At 47.0% G+C, this 16,435-nt stretch overlaps 2 protein-coding genes and 2 non-coding genes across 6 annotated transcripts; all 4 read left to right on the top strand.

Moving 5' to 3' along the window:
* Positions 1–66: 66 nt before the first annotated feature.
* On the top strand, positions 67–4,240 carry LOC133155868 (gastrula zinc finger protein XlCGF57.1-like). 2 transcript variants are annotated; one of them, XM_061281485.1, is made up of 4 exons: positions 67–227; positions 1,472–1,581; positions 1,736–3,091; positions 3,599–4,240. In XM_061281485.1, exons 2-4 carry the CDS (start codon positions 1,479–1,481, stop codon positions 3,763–3,765), a joined length of 1,626 nt encoding a protein of 541 aa, XP_061137469.1. In that variant the 5' UTR covers positions 67–227; positions 1,472–1,478; the 3' UTR covers positions 3,766–4,240. The 2 variants fall into 2 exon arrangements, with proteins under 2 accessions (XP_061137469.1, XP_061137468.1); XM_061281484.1 differs by having other exon boundaries at positions 68–227; positions 1,736–4,240.
* Positions 4,241–5,183: 943 nt separating this feature from the next.
* On the top strand, positions 5,184–5,374 carry LOC133156274 (U2 spliceosomal RNA). Its single transcript, XR_009714840.1, has one exon. It is a non-coding gene; the product is annotated as a U2 spliceosomal RNA (small nuclear RNA).
* Positions 5,375–5,930: 556 nt separating this feature from the next.
* LOC133156269 (U1 spliceosomal RNA) lies at positions 5,931–6,094 on the top strand. The gene has a single exon (XR_009714836.1). It is a non-coding gene; the product is annotated as a U1 spliceosomal RNA (small nuclear RNA).
* Positions 6,095–6,425: 331 nt separating this feature from the next.
* wdr81 (WD repeat domain 81) lies at positions 6,426–16,380 on the top strand. Of its 2 annotated transcripts, none has more exons than XM_061280779.1 (12): positions 6,426–6,711; positions 7,239–7,651; positions 7,948–11,390; positions 11,475–11,582; positions 11,642–11,841; positions 11,910–12,091; positions 12,173–12,338; positions 12,538–12,703; positions 12,775–13,551; positions 13,653–13,798; positions 13,901–14,083; positions 15,262–16,380. In XM_061280779.1, exons 2-12 carry the CDS (start codon positions 7,257–7,259, stop codon positions 15,586–15,588), a joined length of 6,093 nt encoding a protein of 2,030 aa, XP_061136763.1. In that variant the 5' UTR covers positions 6,426–6,711; positions 7,239–7,256; the 3' UTR covers positions 15,589–16,380. The 2 variants fall into 2 exon arrangements, with proteins under 2 accessions (XP_061136763.1, XP_061136762.1); XM_061280778.1 differs by having other exon boundaries at positions 7,197–7,651.
* Positions 16,381–16,435: the final 55 nt, after the last annotated feature.

Below are 16,435 nucleotides of genomic sequence, written 5' to 3'. Positions count from 1 at the left end.
CCAACTTTGCTGGTCAATAACATAAAAACGTCCCAGCGTATTCCGCTAGAGGGCGTCCGGGTCCTCACTTAAACGACATAATCATTACGTAGCAGGAAGTCAAATCGACTGCGCATAATCGCTGAAACAGGAGCTTGTCGCCTTTTATTCGGCTGCATCAGATAAACACGCGACTTACGCGGTGAATTGTTAACCTTAGCTACGCGACAACCGCAACGACGAAATAGGTAAGTTATCATGTTAGCAGCATGTTAGCAACGTTGTTTTGTAGTACTGCTTGGTTGCTGTACGGAAATGCGGCCCGCTTCCTTTAGCATGGTAGCTACCACAGTGCTAACTTTACGATATTTATTTTGATTATCCTCGACAAATGTTGGATCTCAAATAAGGCAGGCATGCTCCCGATTTTAAATCTGAATGCCTTCATGCAATCTACCAGGTAATCACGTTTGCTAAAACCGGTCCGATCGACATGAAATGTCGTTTCGTGTTATTGGGTCGCTGTAAGTTCACGTTGTAAACAAAACAAGTTAAAGTCGACACCTATTGCGTGTTGTTTGAGATGTCCGTCGTTGAGAAAGAAAAACAAAGGTGTGGACTTATAGTTGGATCTTTATTGGCAAGATCTTGGGGTGTTTAATGGCGGTCAGGACACGAGGCAATACAGCAGATGAAAGAACAACCCAACTAAGAAGGTTTACGACTGTCCGGAAATGGCAGGAAATCAAATGGATGTTCTTATAAGGTAAATCTCTGCTCTGCTGTTGCCTGACCATTTTCATTTTACTAGGAATTCCTAGGTACTACATAGGCGTTGTGGAACAATGCAACTAGACTGTCTTTAGCCAAGTTTATTTTCATGCCCAACTATCTAGCACAACACAAAATACTATTGCATCAATACGGGATAACATATATTCAATTACTTCAAAAGATTGCTCGCTCGATGCTGTCCAAAAGACACTCTTGTTAGCCAAACATCGTTGAACAAGTTCAAAGTCTGCTTTATTGTCAATCCCTTCTTTTGTCAAGACACACAAAGAAACCGAAATTCCCTTTCCTCTATCCCACGGTGACGAGACATAGTACACGATAGACATACAAGTAGACGACACAAAAGGAAAACAAGAAGGCACAAACAATAAATAATAAATAAATAATGAGTAATGAATAAATAATAAACAAATAACACAATAAATAAGAGGAGCAAAACTGAGCCAGTGTGCATACAGCAGACAGTAAGCATAGTGCAAAGTACAGGACGCTACGCAGAAAGGGGGAGAGAGTTCAGAATCCTAACAGCCTGGAGTATGAAGCTGTTGGTGAGTCCGGTGGTGCGGGAGCGTAGGCTCCTGTACCTCTTCCCAGAGGGCAGAAGCTCAAACAAAGAGTGAGCGTGTTGACTCACATCACTCACAATCGTGGTCGCCTTGCGGGTGAGATGGGAGATGTAAATGTGTTGTGTTTGCAGTGTGAAAATGTCTGCAAGGACCATAGCAAAGTACGTGGAGGAAAAGGACCGTAGTCGTCGACGACTGGAAGCTCTTTGGCTGCAGCCTTACGTTGTGTTGCACAGAGCAGGTCAGTACACGGCTATTATGCATCCTCTTCCAGTGTTTATATTTAGTAGAATTCCATCAAAGTCATTGTCAGATTGAAAAAGGTCTTGTACAGGTTTGAGCAGTTTCTCTTCAACTCTAACTTTCATTGTTAATGTGATGGTCTTGTTTTGCAGACATCAGTGAAGCTATTGCTAAGCAGCAGGAGCCAGAGCGCACTCGCATTAAAGGGGACAAAGAGGTCCACCACTTCAATGAACAAATGGAGCAGAGGTTTCTTTGCTCTATAAAAGAGGCCAAGTGGCCTTGTACTAAAGAGGAGGGAGAGGACTCCTGCGACATTAAAAAGGAGGAGGAGGAGGAAGATACCTGCAAGATGCCATTGACTGGTATTCCTGTGAAGCGTTTAGATGAGGGTCAACATGATGTGAGCAAAGGGGCAGAGCTTCCAAGCTGCAGCTCTAGTCAACAAATGACCAGAGAAGGGGATGGAGACCACTGTGGGGTGGAAAGAAAAAAGAAAAAGTTTTCCTGCTCAGATTGTGGCCAAAAATTTTCACAGAGGGGACATCTAAGACGTCATACAAGAATCCACACCGGTGAGAAACCTTTTTCATGCTCAGTTTGTGGCCAGAAATTTTCCAGGAAGGGAAGCTTAGAAAGTCATACAATAATCCACACTGGCGAGAAACCCTTTTCATGCTCAGTTTGTGGCCAAAAATTCTCTCAAAGGGGAACTCTAAATAAGCACACAAGAATCCACACTGGCGAGAAACCTTTTTCATGTTCAGTTTGTGGCCAAAAATTCTCTGACAAGGAACTCTTTAAAAAACATACAAGAATCCACACTGGTGAGAAACCTTTTTCATGCTCTGTTTGTGGCCAAAAATTTGGTCGTAATGGAACTCTAACAATCCATACAAGAACCCACACTGGTGAGAAACCTTTTTCATGCTCAGTTTGTGGCCAAAAATTCTCTCAGAGGGGACATTTAAATACACACAGAATAATCCACACTGGCGAGAAACCTTTTTCATGCTCAGTTTGTGGCCAAAGATTTTCACTGAAGGAGCACTTAAAAACTCATACAAGAATCCACACTGGTGAGAAACCTTTTTCATGCTCAGTTTGTGGCAAGAAATTCTCTCACAGGGAAAGCTTAATCGGGCACACAGGAGCCCACACTGGCGAGAAACCTTTTTCATGCTTAGTTTGTGGCCAAAGATTTTCAGTGAAGTCACACTTAAAAAGGCACACAAGAATCCACACTGGTGAGAAACCTTTTTCATGCTCAGTTTGTGGCAAAAAATTCTCTGACAACGGAACCTTAAAAAGACATACAAGAATCCACACTGGGGAGAAACCTTTTTCATGTTCAGTTTGTGGCCAAAAGTTTTCTCACAAGGTATATTTGAAAAAACATACAAGAGTCCACACTGGTGAGAAATCGTTTTCATGCTCAGTTTGTGGCCAGAAATTCTCTGAGAAGGGAAACTTAATCAGGCACACAAGAATCCACACTGGTGAGAAACCTTTTTCATGCTCAGTTTGTGGCCAATTATTCTCTGACAAGGGAACCTTAAAAAGTCATACAAGAGTCCACACTGGTGAGAAACCTTTTTCATGCTCTGTTTGTGGCCAGAAATTCTCTGAGAAGGGAAACTTAAAAAGTCATACAAGAATCCACACCGGCGAGAAACCTTTTTCATGCTCAGTTTGTGGCCAAACATTTGCTTACCAGCAAAACTTAAAAAAGCACGCAATACTCCACACTGGTGAGAAACCGTTTTCATGCTCGGTTTGTGGCCAAAAATTTTACGTGAAACAAAGCTTAAAAAGCCACACAAGAACCCATACTGGCGAGAAACCTTTTTCATGCTCAGTTTGTGGCCAAACATTTTCAGTGAAGAGAAGCTTAAAAAGTCATACAAGAATCCACACTGGTGAGAAACCTTTCTCGTGCTCAGTTTGTGGCCAAAAATTCTCTGAGAGGGAACGATTAAAAACACACACAAAAAAAATCCACACCGGTGAGAAACCTTTTTCATGCTCAGTTTGTGGCCAAAAATTCTCTGACAATGGAGCCTTAAAAAGTCATACAAGAAGAATCCACCCTGGCGAGAACCCTGTTGCCTGCTCAGTCAGTTGCCAAAGAGTCTCTGTTGAGAATTCGGAGTGTCTTGGGGAGATGAGCAGTGATCCGTGAAGTTCTCACCTTCTATTTGAGCAGACTTTGAGTTTATGCATCAATGATAATTCTATTCTAGTATGTACCTTTTGATTGAGATGCTGAACATCTTGTCTTTATTACAGTGAGAAGTTCATATTTTAGCTTTAGTCATGAATTTTAAAATAAAATTAACCGGCCTCGGGACGATAATAGTTCTGTATTTTCTATTATACTTGATTTCATTTTGGTTTTAGTTTATGTAACTGCAATTAGTTTTATTCCTATTCCCGGCAAGTTGCTTAGTTTTTATTATTGTCTGTTTAGGATTTTGTTTTGCTCAGCTTTTCATGTTCATGTGGATCAATAAAATGAAAAAAAAATAGTGTTGGATATCCCCCATTTTTCTTTTTTGTTACTTTTCCTTGCTAATAACACTTTAAAATGTACTTGAGATGCATATTAATACATTTCATTAAAGAGTTGTTTACTTCATACTGAAATTTCAACCTCATATGCTGCTTCTTATTTATACTAATGATATTTATATGTAATTATTTCAAAATAGGATCTTAATTAAGACTGTTGATTTTCTGTCATTTGTTGTTTTAGTGTCCTTTGTTTCACAGGTCCTCTCAATGGAAAATGAATGTGGCATTATTATTCAGTGAACGTTAACAGTTGCTGAATGACTTAGTTTCACAAGTGCACAGTACATTACGCACGCTAGTAAGTTATTAACATCTATTTACGGTTTATTTTTATTTTTTAAACGTGCACAAAATGTTTTTCTTACACGTAATGTCGGTCTGCTCCACTGCGATGGTGGCGCTCTAATAGCAACACTTCACTTACTTAACAGGAAACAGGAAGTAGTGAGACGTAGCTGTTGGAATAAATTGATTGGTCATTTTCGTCAAACATTGTTAAAATAGATAAAATGCCTTTTTCTTGAATATTCATTCATTAGAATTTTTTTTACAAACGACTACCATTTTCGTGCAATTAAATGTGATAGGTTTTAAAACGAAATTCTTGTCGCTGGATCACGTGACTAGCGAGGTATAGCCAAATATTTTTTAATTGTAGCATGCAAAGCAACATAAATGACCGATTACGATCCACCATGTATTTGTAATATTCGTGAACTCCTGTAGTTAGGTTCTTTGAGTGTCAAATAACATTGTAATGCCATTAATGCAGTTAACTTTATTGGTGCTTTTTCATTGGACCACAATAGATCACGTGACTTGTCATACCCCAAAATTACTCAATATTTATTTGTTTTTATGGGCTGGAAAACGGCTCAACTGTTCTCATTCCACTTATAATGTCTTAGCATTGTAAGTGAAGTCACATTTTACAATGTCTGTGTTGTTATCTCCTGTTGAGTCTGCCACTCTCACTTTAGGTTGTAGTGCTGGGAACGACACTGTCCCCGTGTACCGTTCACATTTATCGCTTCTCGGCCTTTTGGCTAAGATCAAGTGTAGTATCTGTTCTTATCTGTTTAATATCTGATACGTCCCCTATCCGGGGACCATATATTAAATTGATTTTTGGAACTGGGAGATGGAATAGGGGCTTGCTCCGTCCACTCCACGCATCGACCTGGTATTGCAGTACTTTCAGGAACGGTGCACCCCCTCCCCTCTACTTGTGAAAGGAAACCACTCTTCTAATCTTTAAAATAATTAAAGTACATCGTCAGTGTCTGTACTAATATCCATAAATAATCAAGAAATAATACTTATTTGCAGTGGAAAATTCTGACATGTTCATTGAATACTAAATCACAGTTTAGGAAAAATAATCTCAATTAAAAAAAAGAGTTGAATAAAAATACAATTTTCAATGCTTGGTGTTTATATGAGCAATGATTCCAAATATAGATTCCCAAATGTAGAATTTCTATCCTGGAGGTTGATCAACAAAACATGCACAGTAATCAAATTCAAGTTTGTATGCCCTTCCACCACTAGATGGCAGCAGCAATTAAAAAAGAACAATGCATGCTGGGAACTATTTTGCCGAATATTGTTTTTAAACATTATTTATAATGGTTTGATTACTGTAAAGACTAAATGTATGTAAACGAATGCTGTTTTATCCACTGAGTGTGCTCACACGTTTGTACCAAATAGGACCGTGACTGAAGATGGTGTGTGCGGTAAAGACATCGTCCCGGCGACCGTGTACAACTCATACTTACCTGGCAGGGGAGATACCATGATCAAGAAGGTGGTTCACCCAGGGCGAGGCTCAGCCATTGCACTCCGGTTGTGCTGACCCCTGCGAATTCCCCAAATGTGGGAATCTCGACTGCATAATTTCTGGTAGTGGGGGACTGCGTTCGCGCTCTCCCCTGATCTTTATGTCAATATTAATAACTGGTCAACTAGATGATCCACTCAATCGCACTAGTTAAATTGAAATTAGTCGCTATATCGTTCGGTGGACCCTGGAGCCAAATCGGCAACAGGCGTAATAGTGACTCCTATCACCCCCCCTGGATAAAATCCGTTTTAATAACATTATCACAATAGTACAACAAACCATTTTAGTACATTTTGATTGCTTTACGGTTTATAAATAAATAAAAATATATGCAGATATGTTTGTAAACCGTACATTATTTTTGGTTTACACTGCGAGGCCCAAAATCTGCCGCTTCTTACTAGTCACGTGAGTCACATGACACTGGGTTGGTGTTGTGTCACGTGACATGCGGCTTCTCCAAACATGGCCCCCGACTCGCATTCAGCAGGAACGCTGACAAGTTGGACGTCGTTTGGTCGCTGACGCACGTCTTCATACCGCATCAGACGGCGCTGACAGTCATCGCCCTTCGGGCCTGGCCTCACTTTAGGCGGTCAAATGTCCCAACGGACCTACAATGCCGAAGTTTGAGACGACTCGCTGTCGGTAGCTTGACGCTAGCTGGGACGTTCGACAAAGCCGTGAAGAACTCCAAAGATCTTCCAGGTGAGTTAATCTTTACAATTTTTTTTATTTTTTTGTGCCAAGTACATCAAAGCGTGCTATATTCATGCTTAACGTGACTGTTTGGTTTGTATGAATTGACGTTCATGTTAACTCGTTCCAAGCTCAAGGCTGCTTCTCGTTTTTGTAAATAAATGCATTTTTTTTTTTTAAAAGTGTGACTTTACAGTTAATCATTTATATTCTGTTTGAATTTAAATTCAGTCTTGGGGTGGGTCTTTGCTTATGGATAAAATACATTTTAGAATATTTAAAAATATATTCATTCAAAAAAAAAGATCCTGATGAAGAAATTAGCATCAACAATCCATAAAGTGTGTTTTATGTTTAATATATACACCACGTTTCTTATTAAAGAAGTAGGAAATGACCTCAATGACTCAACGCAATACAAGTGAATATCTACAGCGCATCATGTGAGCTCCTGTACTACGTCCCTTTTTTTTTTTCCCCCCTTATCTTCTCAGGACATGTGTGAGAAGCTATTAAATGTCCCGCTGTGGTTAAAGAGACCTGTCTACACGTGAATGCAGCCAGACAGCAGCTCTGAGGACGTCACAATGGATTGGCTGGTTGGCGCCGTGGAAAAGGACCTGGGGATCGACCGGCGGCAGCTCAGCGTCGGGCCGCGTCGTCAGGAGCTTGTCGCCCTGGTGCCCGTGCGCTGGCTGGTGGCCCTCCGGGAGAGGAAGCTCTTGCGTTTCGTCCGCTTGGAAAGTATCAGCGAAGCGGAGCTGCGCACATACCTTCAGTGTTCCCAGGCTAAGCTGCCTCCCGGCTGGACGAGAGTGTGCGTGCAAGGTTTAAGGAAAAGCAAGCTGAGCTACAGACTGGTCCGAGACCCGTGTCTTCAACTGAATGACTCGTCGACAAAGGAGTCGTACGTTAGCACCATGCAGCACGTGTCGCTGCATAATGTCAGGTACTGAAGGACAAAAAAAAAGTCTTCTTTTTTTTTTATGTTTGACTTACCGTAATTTTCGGACTATAAGTCGCACCGGAGTACAAGTCGCACCAGCCATAAAATGCCCAAAAAAGTGAAAAAAACATATATATGTATATAAGTCGCTCCTGAGTCTAAGTCGCCCCCCCCACCCAAACTATGAAAAAAACCTGCGACTTATAGTCCGAAAATTACGGTAAATGTAAATATCAGAATCGAGCCGAATATTTAGTCAAAGCATACCTCACTTTTTTTTCTTAATTATTCTCCTCCAGGAATCTATGGCGTGAAGCCCACTCCAGACTTGTGCAGCCGTACGCCGGAGCTAGCGAACAAATGCACGTGGTGGCCGCGGACGCGGTCCGACACGCTCTTCAAAAACTCTTCAACTCGACATTCATCTCATGTGAAAAAGTCTCACCATCTCTCTCCCCGGCCAAAGAAAAGGAAAACATCTTGCCGTCGAAATCGGACCATTCGTGTCCCAATGTTCTATCGGCGGAATGTTTGCTAGAGACGGCGGATATGCTCTACGTGGTTCTACCGTACACGCAGTATTCACTCCACGACATCGTGTCCTTCAGCCCGGCCAAGCTCGCCAACAGTCACGCCAAAGTGTTGTTTATTATCTACCAGCTGCTAACAGCGATGCAGGCGTGCCACGCCGCGGGTCTGTCCTGCGGGGACCTCTCCCCGCTGGACGTAGCTGTGGACGAGCAGCTCTGCAGCCGACTTAAGATCAACCTTGCCCATTATGAGGAACTGGACTCTCCGAGCGCCGATGATCCCCAAAGCGCTCCGCCGAGCGACGACGTATGTTCCGGCCGGCCGAACGAACTGCTTTGCAAGGACTGCTTTGATGAGCTGAAAACTTTAGTTCTCGACTGGGTCCACGGGCGGGTCAGTAACTTTGGCTACTTGATGGAGCTCAACAGGTTGGCGGGGCGACGAGCGGGAGACCCAAATTACCACCCGGTGCTGCCGTGGGTGGTGGATTTCACAGTGCCGTTTGGAAAATTCCGGGACCTCCGAAGATCGAAGTTCAGACTCAACAAGGGGGATAAGCAACTGGACTTCACCTACGAGATGACCAAAGAGGCTTTGGCGGCCGCCGTGGGCAGCGGTGTCGGGGGAGACGGTGGCGGTGCGGCCGGGCAACCGGACCACCTCCACGTACCTCATCACGTATCGGACGTTCTCTCAGACATCACGTACTACGTCTACAAAGCCCGGCAGACGCCCAAATGGGTTTTGTGCAACCACGTGAGATCCCAGTGGGAACCCAATGAATACCCTTCCAATATGGAGCGCATGCAAAGCTGGACCCCCGACGAGTGCATCCCCGAGTTCTACACGGACCCATCTATCTTCCGATCAATACACCCCGACATGCCGGACCTGGACGTGCCTTCCTGGTGCAAGTCTTACGAGGAGTTTATCGAGGTCCATCGGCGCCTCCTGGAGAGCAGGGAGGTGTCTCAGAACCTGCACCACTGGATCGACCTTAATTTTGGCTACAAGCTGTCGGGCAAAGACGCAGTCAAGGCCAAGAATGTGTGCTTGCACCTAGTGGACAACCACACCCATCTGACCACCTTTGGCGTGGTCCAGTTATTTGACCAGCCCCACCCGCCTCGCTTATCCACTTCCCAGTACGCCCCGGCAGAACCTCCACTCGTCGGCCTCGCCGCCCTCGACGTGCCTTCTCTATACATCCCGCAAATCGACACGGCGGCCGATTCTGTGGACGGACTGGTGCCAGAGTCCACGGGGTGTGAATCCACCGGCTGGACCATGGTAGACCGAGACGAAGACCTGGAGCAAGCTACCGAAGCTCTGGACTCGTTAATGTCCACGGGATCATCGAACTCCGCCGCTTGCTCCGTCCCACCGCCCGGTATCAATGCGACGGGCGGGAAGATGGGAGATGCGGCGCATCTCATGTCCAACTCGCCGACTTCCTTCTCGGGTGATTTCACAAGCCTGGTTGGACCTGGTTTGCGCAGCGCTGTTCTCCAAAGAGGTGGGCCGGTGAACAAAAAGCACGCGGAGGGCAACGTGACCACAGAGAACGTCAAGATTCTTCTCCCTGAGGGCTTCAACCCGCTGCAGCCTTTAGAAGAGCTGGAGAAGTTGAACAACTTTCTGGTGAAGAGTCTTCACGCCCAAGTGTTGCACCCCGAAGGAGCCACCGAACGCGAGCTCGGAGCGATCCAAACGCCGCCGTCCCTCACGAGGCTCTACGAAAGAGACATGCAAGCCCTCGGCGTCCTCATCGCCGAGATATTTTACTCCTCAAAAGTCCGAGGCTTGAAACCGGGCGCCCCGCTCAGACAGCGTTTCCAGGCCGTTTTGAAAATGTGCTCTCTCGGCTTCCGGGACGTCCCGCTTTCTTTACATCACGCTCTCGAGAAACTGCTACCGACGGAGAAGCACTCGGAAGAAAGGCACCGGTGTCGACGCCCTCTTCTTTTCGACTACCAACCCATCTGTGACGGCCTTCCCCCTCCAACGCCCTCCCAGTTACTCAACGCATTCATCACTCCGTTCCCTTTCCCGTCCTACTTCTCGGCACTCCATCGTTTTATCTTCTCCTACCACGCCAAGATGGAGACGGTGTGCAACCTTCACGGAAGGGACGTGGTCTTCCACTTGTGGCAGCAGTTAGAAACGCTCCTGCGAAGCAACATCACGGCCGAGGGTCTCGAGATCCTCTTGCCCTTCGTCTTGGCCCTCATGCTCGAAGAGTCCACCGCCGTCTACGCCGCTTGGTACCTGTTCGAACCCATCTCCAGAGTCCTGGGCCCCAGGAATGCAAACAAGTACCTTCTAAAACCACTGGTTAATGTTTTCGAGAACCCTCACTGCCTACGGGGACGCTTCTATCTCTACACCGACTGTTTCGTCCTGCAGCTGATCGTGAGGCTCGGCCTGCAGGCCTTCTTGTCTAATCTCCTCCCACACGTGCTGCTGGTCCTGACCGGTTTCGAAAGCTGGACTTCCGGTTCGGCCGGGGAAGCTTGCAAAGGGATGCGGAGTGCGACTTGTACTTTAGGAGAGGAGGAAGAGGAGGGCTTCCAGGCCGGCGACGCGCGGTCTTCATCTGGATCCGTCAGCGGGAACGTCGGCGGTGGCAGCGGGGCCAGCGGGGGGGTCGGCGACACCGGGCTGGTCGACTACTCCTCGGGCATCAGTCTCAACGACCAGGTGTTTCTCTCAGAGGCCGAGGACTTCCAGAATGAATTTTATGCTGACAGCGAAGCGAGAGAGAGCGGGAAACAGGCGGACCAGAACTCCGCTGCCAAGGACCACGACCACGAGTCCTTGAGCGTGGGCAAGCTGAGCGACAAAAGCAGCGCAAGCGAGCTCTCGTCGGGCGACGCCGACTCCATGCGGGATCGAGCCAGTCTTAAGTCAGCTGACAGCAGCCAGGACCTGAAACAGGCCAGCGAGGGAGAGGAGGGAGCAGAACTGGAAGAGGAGGAAACCACCAATGATCTTAAAGTGCCGGCGGTTGACCTTTCAACCCCCAAGCTGGAGCTCTCCTTCTCCGCTTTCACGGAAGTTTCAGGCACTACCGTGGCAAATCTGGAGAGCGAGTTTGTAAGCACCATGGTACTGGAAGAAACCGATAAAGGGATGATGGGTGAGCAGGTGGAAGAGGCTGACCAGGATCCAACAGAGGAATCGCTGGCCAAGGAGCAAAAAATCCTTCTAGGTGAGCCTGGGATGAAATGATTCATTCAAAAATCTTTTTTTTTTTACTTAAATTCCCCTTCAAAAAAAAAAAATCTCTCCACAGACACAGTCTGCAAAACCGTGCGGTGGCTCTCTGCCAAACTTGGACCGACCGTGACGTCTCGATGCGTGGCCAGGAACCTGCTGAGATTGCTCACCAACTGCTACATCGGTACGTAGGCAAAGCTAGCGTTCCAAAACAACCCACGAGCGTCACCTTGCTTCCCGCAGGCCCCGAAAGTCATCATTTTGTCAGTCCCGGACTTGAGGAGAGCACCCTGGAGAGCGTGGGAATGGGCAGCGTTTACGAGAAAAGACCCGTCGTGGGCGACCGGGCCGCCGCGTCCGTGCTGGACTGCCTCATTTACATCGCTCAGCTTTACGGCGAACCCGTGCTCACCTATCAATACCTGCCGTACATCGGATACCTGGTAAATCCCGCCGACTAAGCAAATTCAATCCGACGCACGGACTGTAAAAGTAAAAAAAAGGCCCGCAGGTATCTCCGCCGTCTTCGCAGCGTCTCAACACGCGCAAGGAGGCCAGCCTGCTGGGAGCTGTGGCGCTGACTCAGAAGATCGTGGTCTTCCTCTCCGACACCACGCTAATGGACATGCTGATGAAAATCAATCGGGACGTGCTACTGCCGCTCCTTGACCTGCTCACCAACCCCCACATGGGGTAAGAGACTCATTCACAATTGCGAGGGAATTATTATTTTCTTTCCTTGTGTTTGGTTTCGCACCCTCCTGCTGTGCCCAGGTTCCCCAGCGGGGGGCAGACGCGCACCGTGGTGTGTCTCAAGACCCTCAGCCTGATGGCTCTCATCTGCTTGCGCATCGGGAGGGAGATGGTGCAGCAGCACATGGCCGACACGCTGCGCCGCTTCTTTGCCGTTTTCTCCCTGCTGCATTTTCTGCGGCCTCAGGTACACGTTCGGAATTCACAAGCGACTTACTCGCCGAGTTTACTTTCAGCGGGGTCCCGTCGTGGCTTGCTTTCTAAGAAATGGCGCACGTGGCTAAGAAAAAAATAAACAGGAACTTGGAATGGAAGTACCTGACAAGGAAGGAGTGGGAAAGAGAGTATTTGTGGCAAATTAGTTTCTCCATTCATTTGTGTTGCAGATGGAGAGCGCACCCCGCAGGGTCGTCGGGGAGGTGACGGTGGTGGACGTGAGCACACCTGAAGATTCCAGTGAGACTTACGAGTTGGCCGTACTGGAGGAACTGCAGTCGGTGTTTAGCGCCGAGATGGCGCATGCCTCGTATATCCCTTTTTACTGCCTCATTGGTAAGGACCGCCTCTTTTTTTTTTTTTTTTTAAGCGCCGGACTTGTAAAACAGATCTTGTGGGTTCCGCAGGCGACATGGCGATCCGCAAAGTGGTTCCCAACCACGAGCTGGTCTGGCAGTTGGCTTCCTCGTACCACCAAAGCGTAAGTCCTGCAGCACCAAGAGTGGACATGCCGCCGTCTTCCTCTTCGGATTTCGGTCGACTGTCAGGCTGCGGCCCCTCCCTCTCTAATTCCAACCCGCTCGGAGACCCCGTCCCCGAGTCGGGAACGTTTGGCAGCCATCTTGTCGGGAACCGAATCCAAGTGTCAAGCCCTAACATGAGTTTGGCCGGCTCTTGGGGACGCTCCAACCACACGGCCGCCATTAACGCCACCGCGACCATCACCTCAGCCATCTCGAGCGCGTCCGTCGGGGTGGCCCCTTTTTCATCCTCCTGGGTGACGGGCCCCCCTCCGGAGGACAGCGCTCTGAAGCAGGAGTTAGCTCGTAGCGGACGCTCCTTGCAGGGCAACTGGCTGGCCTACTGGCAGTACGAAATCGGCCTTAACCATCAAGACCCCCACTTCCACTTCCACCAGATACGTCTGCAGAGCTTCCCGGGTCACTCGGGCGCCACCAAATGTTTGGCGCCGCTGGCCGGGGAGGATTACTTCCTCTCCGGGGGTAAAGATAAAACCGTGAAGCTGTGGCCACTTTATAACCGCGGCGACGGCACGCAGGAAGTGGAAGCCAGGCTCACGTATACGGACCATAGGAAGTCGGTGTTCTACGTCGGACAACTGGAGGCTTCGCAGGAGGTGGTCAGCTGCGACGGCACCGTCCACCTTTGGGACCAGTATACGGGTGAGGGACAAATGGGAACCTTTCCCCGCGTCTCATGTCGAAGTCACGTGAAGCTACAAAGGTTACAATCGGACTTGCCTCTTTGATTCTTCTCGTCCCAGGGAGACAGATCCGCTCATACGAAGCAGTGGATGGGAAGAATCCAATCACGGCCGTCACCACCATGCCCGCGCCGCACTGCAGCGTGGTGTTCGGAAGCGCAGATTCCGTCCTCCGCTTCATTGATCCCCGCAAGCCGGGATTGCAGGTACTAAATGATCGGCGCCAACGCATAACCCTCGAGATTAATGTCCTCGAGTCAAAATCCGCCGTTCGACAGTGACGAATTTTCCCCTCTGTGTCCGCTCAGCATGAATTTCGACTGGCTTACAACAATATAAGCGCCGGGCTCATCCGATACCTGGCCGTTAGTCCGGCGGGACGCACCGTGGCGGCGGGGTTCTCGTCCGGCTTCATCGTCCTGCTCGATGCCCGCACGGGCCTGGTACTGAGGGGATGGCCTGCGCATGAGGGAGACATCCTCCAAATGAAGGTAGCATGAGTGTGGATGACAAATTGAACCACGGAAGTTACCACCGTGCTGGCCAAATGACAATCATTAATGCGTTTATTTAATTTTATGAAAAGCTACACAGACTATATGGGAAGTCATAATTTATTTAGTTCAGATAAATCGAAACAGATGTGTTTTTTTTGAGTGAATGTGAGTTTTTTTTTTTTTTGCAACTTCCCTGAAAACATCTTCTGTTTGAACAAGGCGTGGGATGGAGGACCCCGGGTCACACCGCCAGAGCCAGGCGCCGAGAGAAAAAAAAATAATCCTTTGAAAAATACATGTTGAGTGTCATCTTCAAAAGTTCAACTGTTTCAAGAATCCAATTTTTCAGTCATATGATTTGATGGCATAGAACTTTGTCAGGAACTAGCGTCGCAAATTGTTTTATTTTGGAGCTTCATCAGTATTTATTTTTTTTTAGATCAAAGAGCTAGCTTTTATTTTGACAGGATTGCAACTTGCGGATGCAGGGAGGGTGGGCGAATGTTGTACCGAGCCAATCTGCTGTCAACAGAGCAAAAGGATGAGCAAACTTTATTTAACCCCAGATTGGGTCAAGGATTGTGCCTGTGCTTTTAAAGTGTCCAGGTTTATGCAAATATGGACACAAGTTACTCATTAGAAGGAGCGTGGCGGCTCTTGTCGGCACCCCCGGACTTCAGATTACAAGCAGCGACGTGCATTCGCTCGGTTTGTGTCGGAACACTGGATGACGAACCGTTTTCTTTTCGGTCTCAAACTCAGATTCTGATGACGCAGGGCCACGTGATTTTCAATTGAGGAAAAAAAAAAGTACAACTTGCACAATGGGCAGACAGCTTTGTGAGGAAATGTCATCAAAACAGATTTTTCTAACAGAGAAAAAATAAATAAATAACCTGCTACGGGGGTTGCGCTAAAAATAAAATACAATAAAATAAATGCGTTCTGCCCTGGAGTGTCAATCGTGTCGAAAAGGCTTCCGACACAACATTTTGTCTCATTTTTAGCGCAGCGTGTTTTTCTCACATTTTGGAAGTGGAAAACCGACAAATTCAGAGTTGATATCAATCGAAATAAAACGATTAATCGGCAACCAATTGATCAAACGGATCGAAAGTTTTGATCGTAATTCTGTAGGTAATTGACTTTGGCTCTTGTGTGTCACCCTCCAGGCGGCCGACGGCAACCTGGTCATCAGCTCGTCCACCGACTACACCCTCGCCGTGTGGAAAGACCTAGAAATCAAGCCCCTCCGGGTTTACAAGTCGCAGTCGGACCCCGTCCACGCCTTGGACTTCTACGGCTCCGAGATCGTGACGGGCACCATGGCCAACAAGGTGGGCGTGTACTCGGTGGCGGACATCTCGCTCAGCCCTGTCAGCAGCACCAAGCTGAGCTCCGAGAACTTCCGCGGCACGCTCACCAGCCTGGCCGTGCTGCCCACCAAGAGGCTCTTGCTACTGGGCTCGGACAACGGCGCCATCCGCTTGCTGGCTTGAACGAGCGCCGCTCCATTGAAAATCTTCCCGTACATCTTCTAAAAGCATTTTTTTTAGGAATCCGACGAATCTATCTCGATTATTTTTGGACCTTGTCCGTGATGCTGTTTGAAAACGGACTTGCTCAGGGACCACTTGTTATGTTGTCTTATTCCAAATGGGTGGCCAACCTACGGCCCGGCCCGTGAGAGCATTGGATGCAAATCCGAACGCAAATAAAACCTCAGAGGAACTGTTATTTAAGAAAGCCCAAAAACATGTAACTCACAAATTCTTAATATATATAATGATACACATTTATTCATGTTTCGGTTGTACGTTTCGAACAACCCACCACGAAAATCGACATACCAAAAAAAAAAAAAGGTCACCTTTTTTACTTACCCTTTACCCGTAATGCACTGACTAAACTATGCAGTATTTCTAGATCAAATCTTTATTTAGTGTTTTTGTTTCGTCTAAAAACAAGTGAAGCCTGCCTCGCCTCAATGCTCAGCTTGAATGATTTTAATCCACTAATAAAGTTTTGTTTGATTGTTTTCCCGAACAGTATTGACCGTATCGATGGTCCGCGCCAAGATTTTCTACTTGAACATTTTTAGGAAATGGCAAAAATTATTCATTCAAGGTCAATTGTACAGAAAACACATTCTTAAAACACTTCAAATGGATTTTTGCGTTACTTTGTATGCTTCTGCTGTCTATCGTATTTTTCTAATCTCAAATCCCCTGACACGTCAGTGTAACTTTTTTTTTTTTGACTCTCACTAAAGTTCAATAATCACAAATTGACTCAGTGGTGTCGTGTTTTAAATTCACGTTTGTTGTTCCAAATTGAGCAAGAGGT

The sequence above is a fragment of the Syngnathus typhle genome, linkage group LG6 (assembly GCF_033458585.1).
Source record: "Syngnathus typhle isolate RoL2023-S1 ecotype Sweden linkage group LG6, RoL_Styp_1.0, whole genome shotgun sequence".
Taxonomy (NCBI): Eukaryota; Metazoa; Chordata; class Actinopteri; order Syngnathiformes; family Syngnathidae; genus Syngnathus; species Syngnathus typhle.
The sequence above is the reverse complement of the archived record's forward strand: the minus strand, read 5'-3'. Positions and strand labels throughout refer to the sequence as shown.

Bases quoted from the DNA above. Each gene is read 5' to 3' on its own strand.
- wdr81 (XM_061280779.1), top strand. From the start codon at position 7,257: ATGCAGCCAGACAGCAGCTCTGAGGACGTCACAATGGATTGGCTGGTT. The intron at 11,842-11,909 runs GTAAATCCCGCC...AAAGGCCCGCAG, and splicing joins TGCCGTACATCGGATACCTG to GTATCTCCGCCGTCTTCGCA. The intron at 12,704-12,774 runs GTAAGGACCGCC...TGGGTTCCGCAG, and splicing joins CCCTTTTTACTGCCTCATTG to GCGACATGGCGATCCGCAAA.
- LOC133155868 (XM_061281484.1), top strand. From the start codon at position 1,479: ATGTCTGCAAGGACCATAGCAAAGTACGTGGAGGAAAAGGACCGTAGT. The intron at 1,582-1,735 runs GTCAGTACACGG...CTTGTTTTGCAG, and splicing joins CGTTGTGTTGCACAGAGCAG to ACATCAGTGAAGCTATTGCT.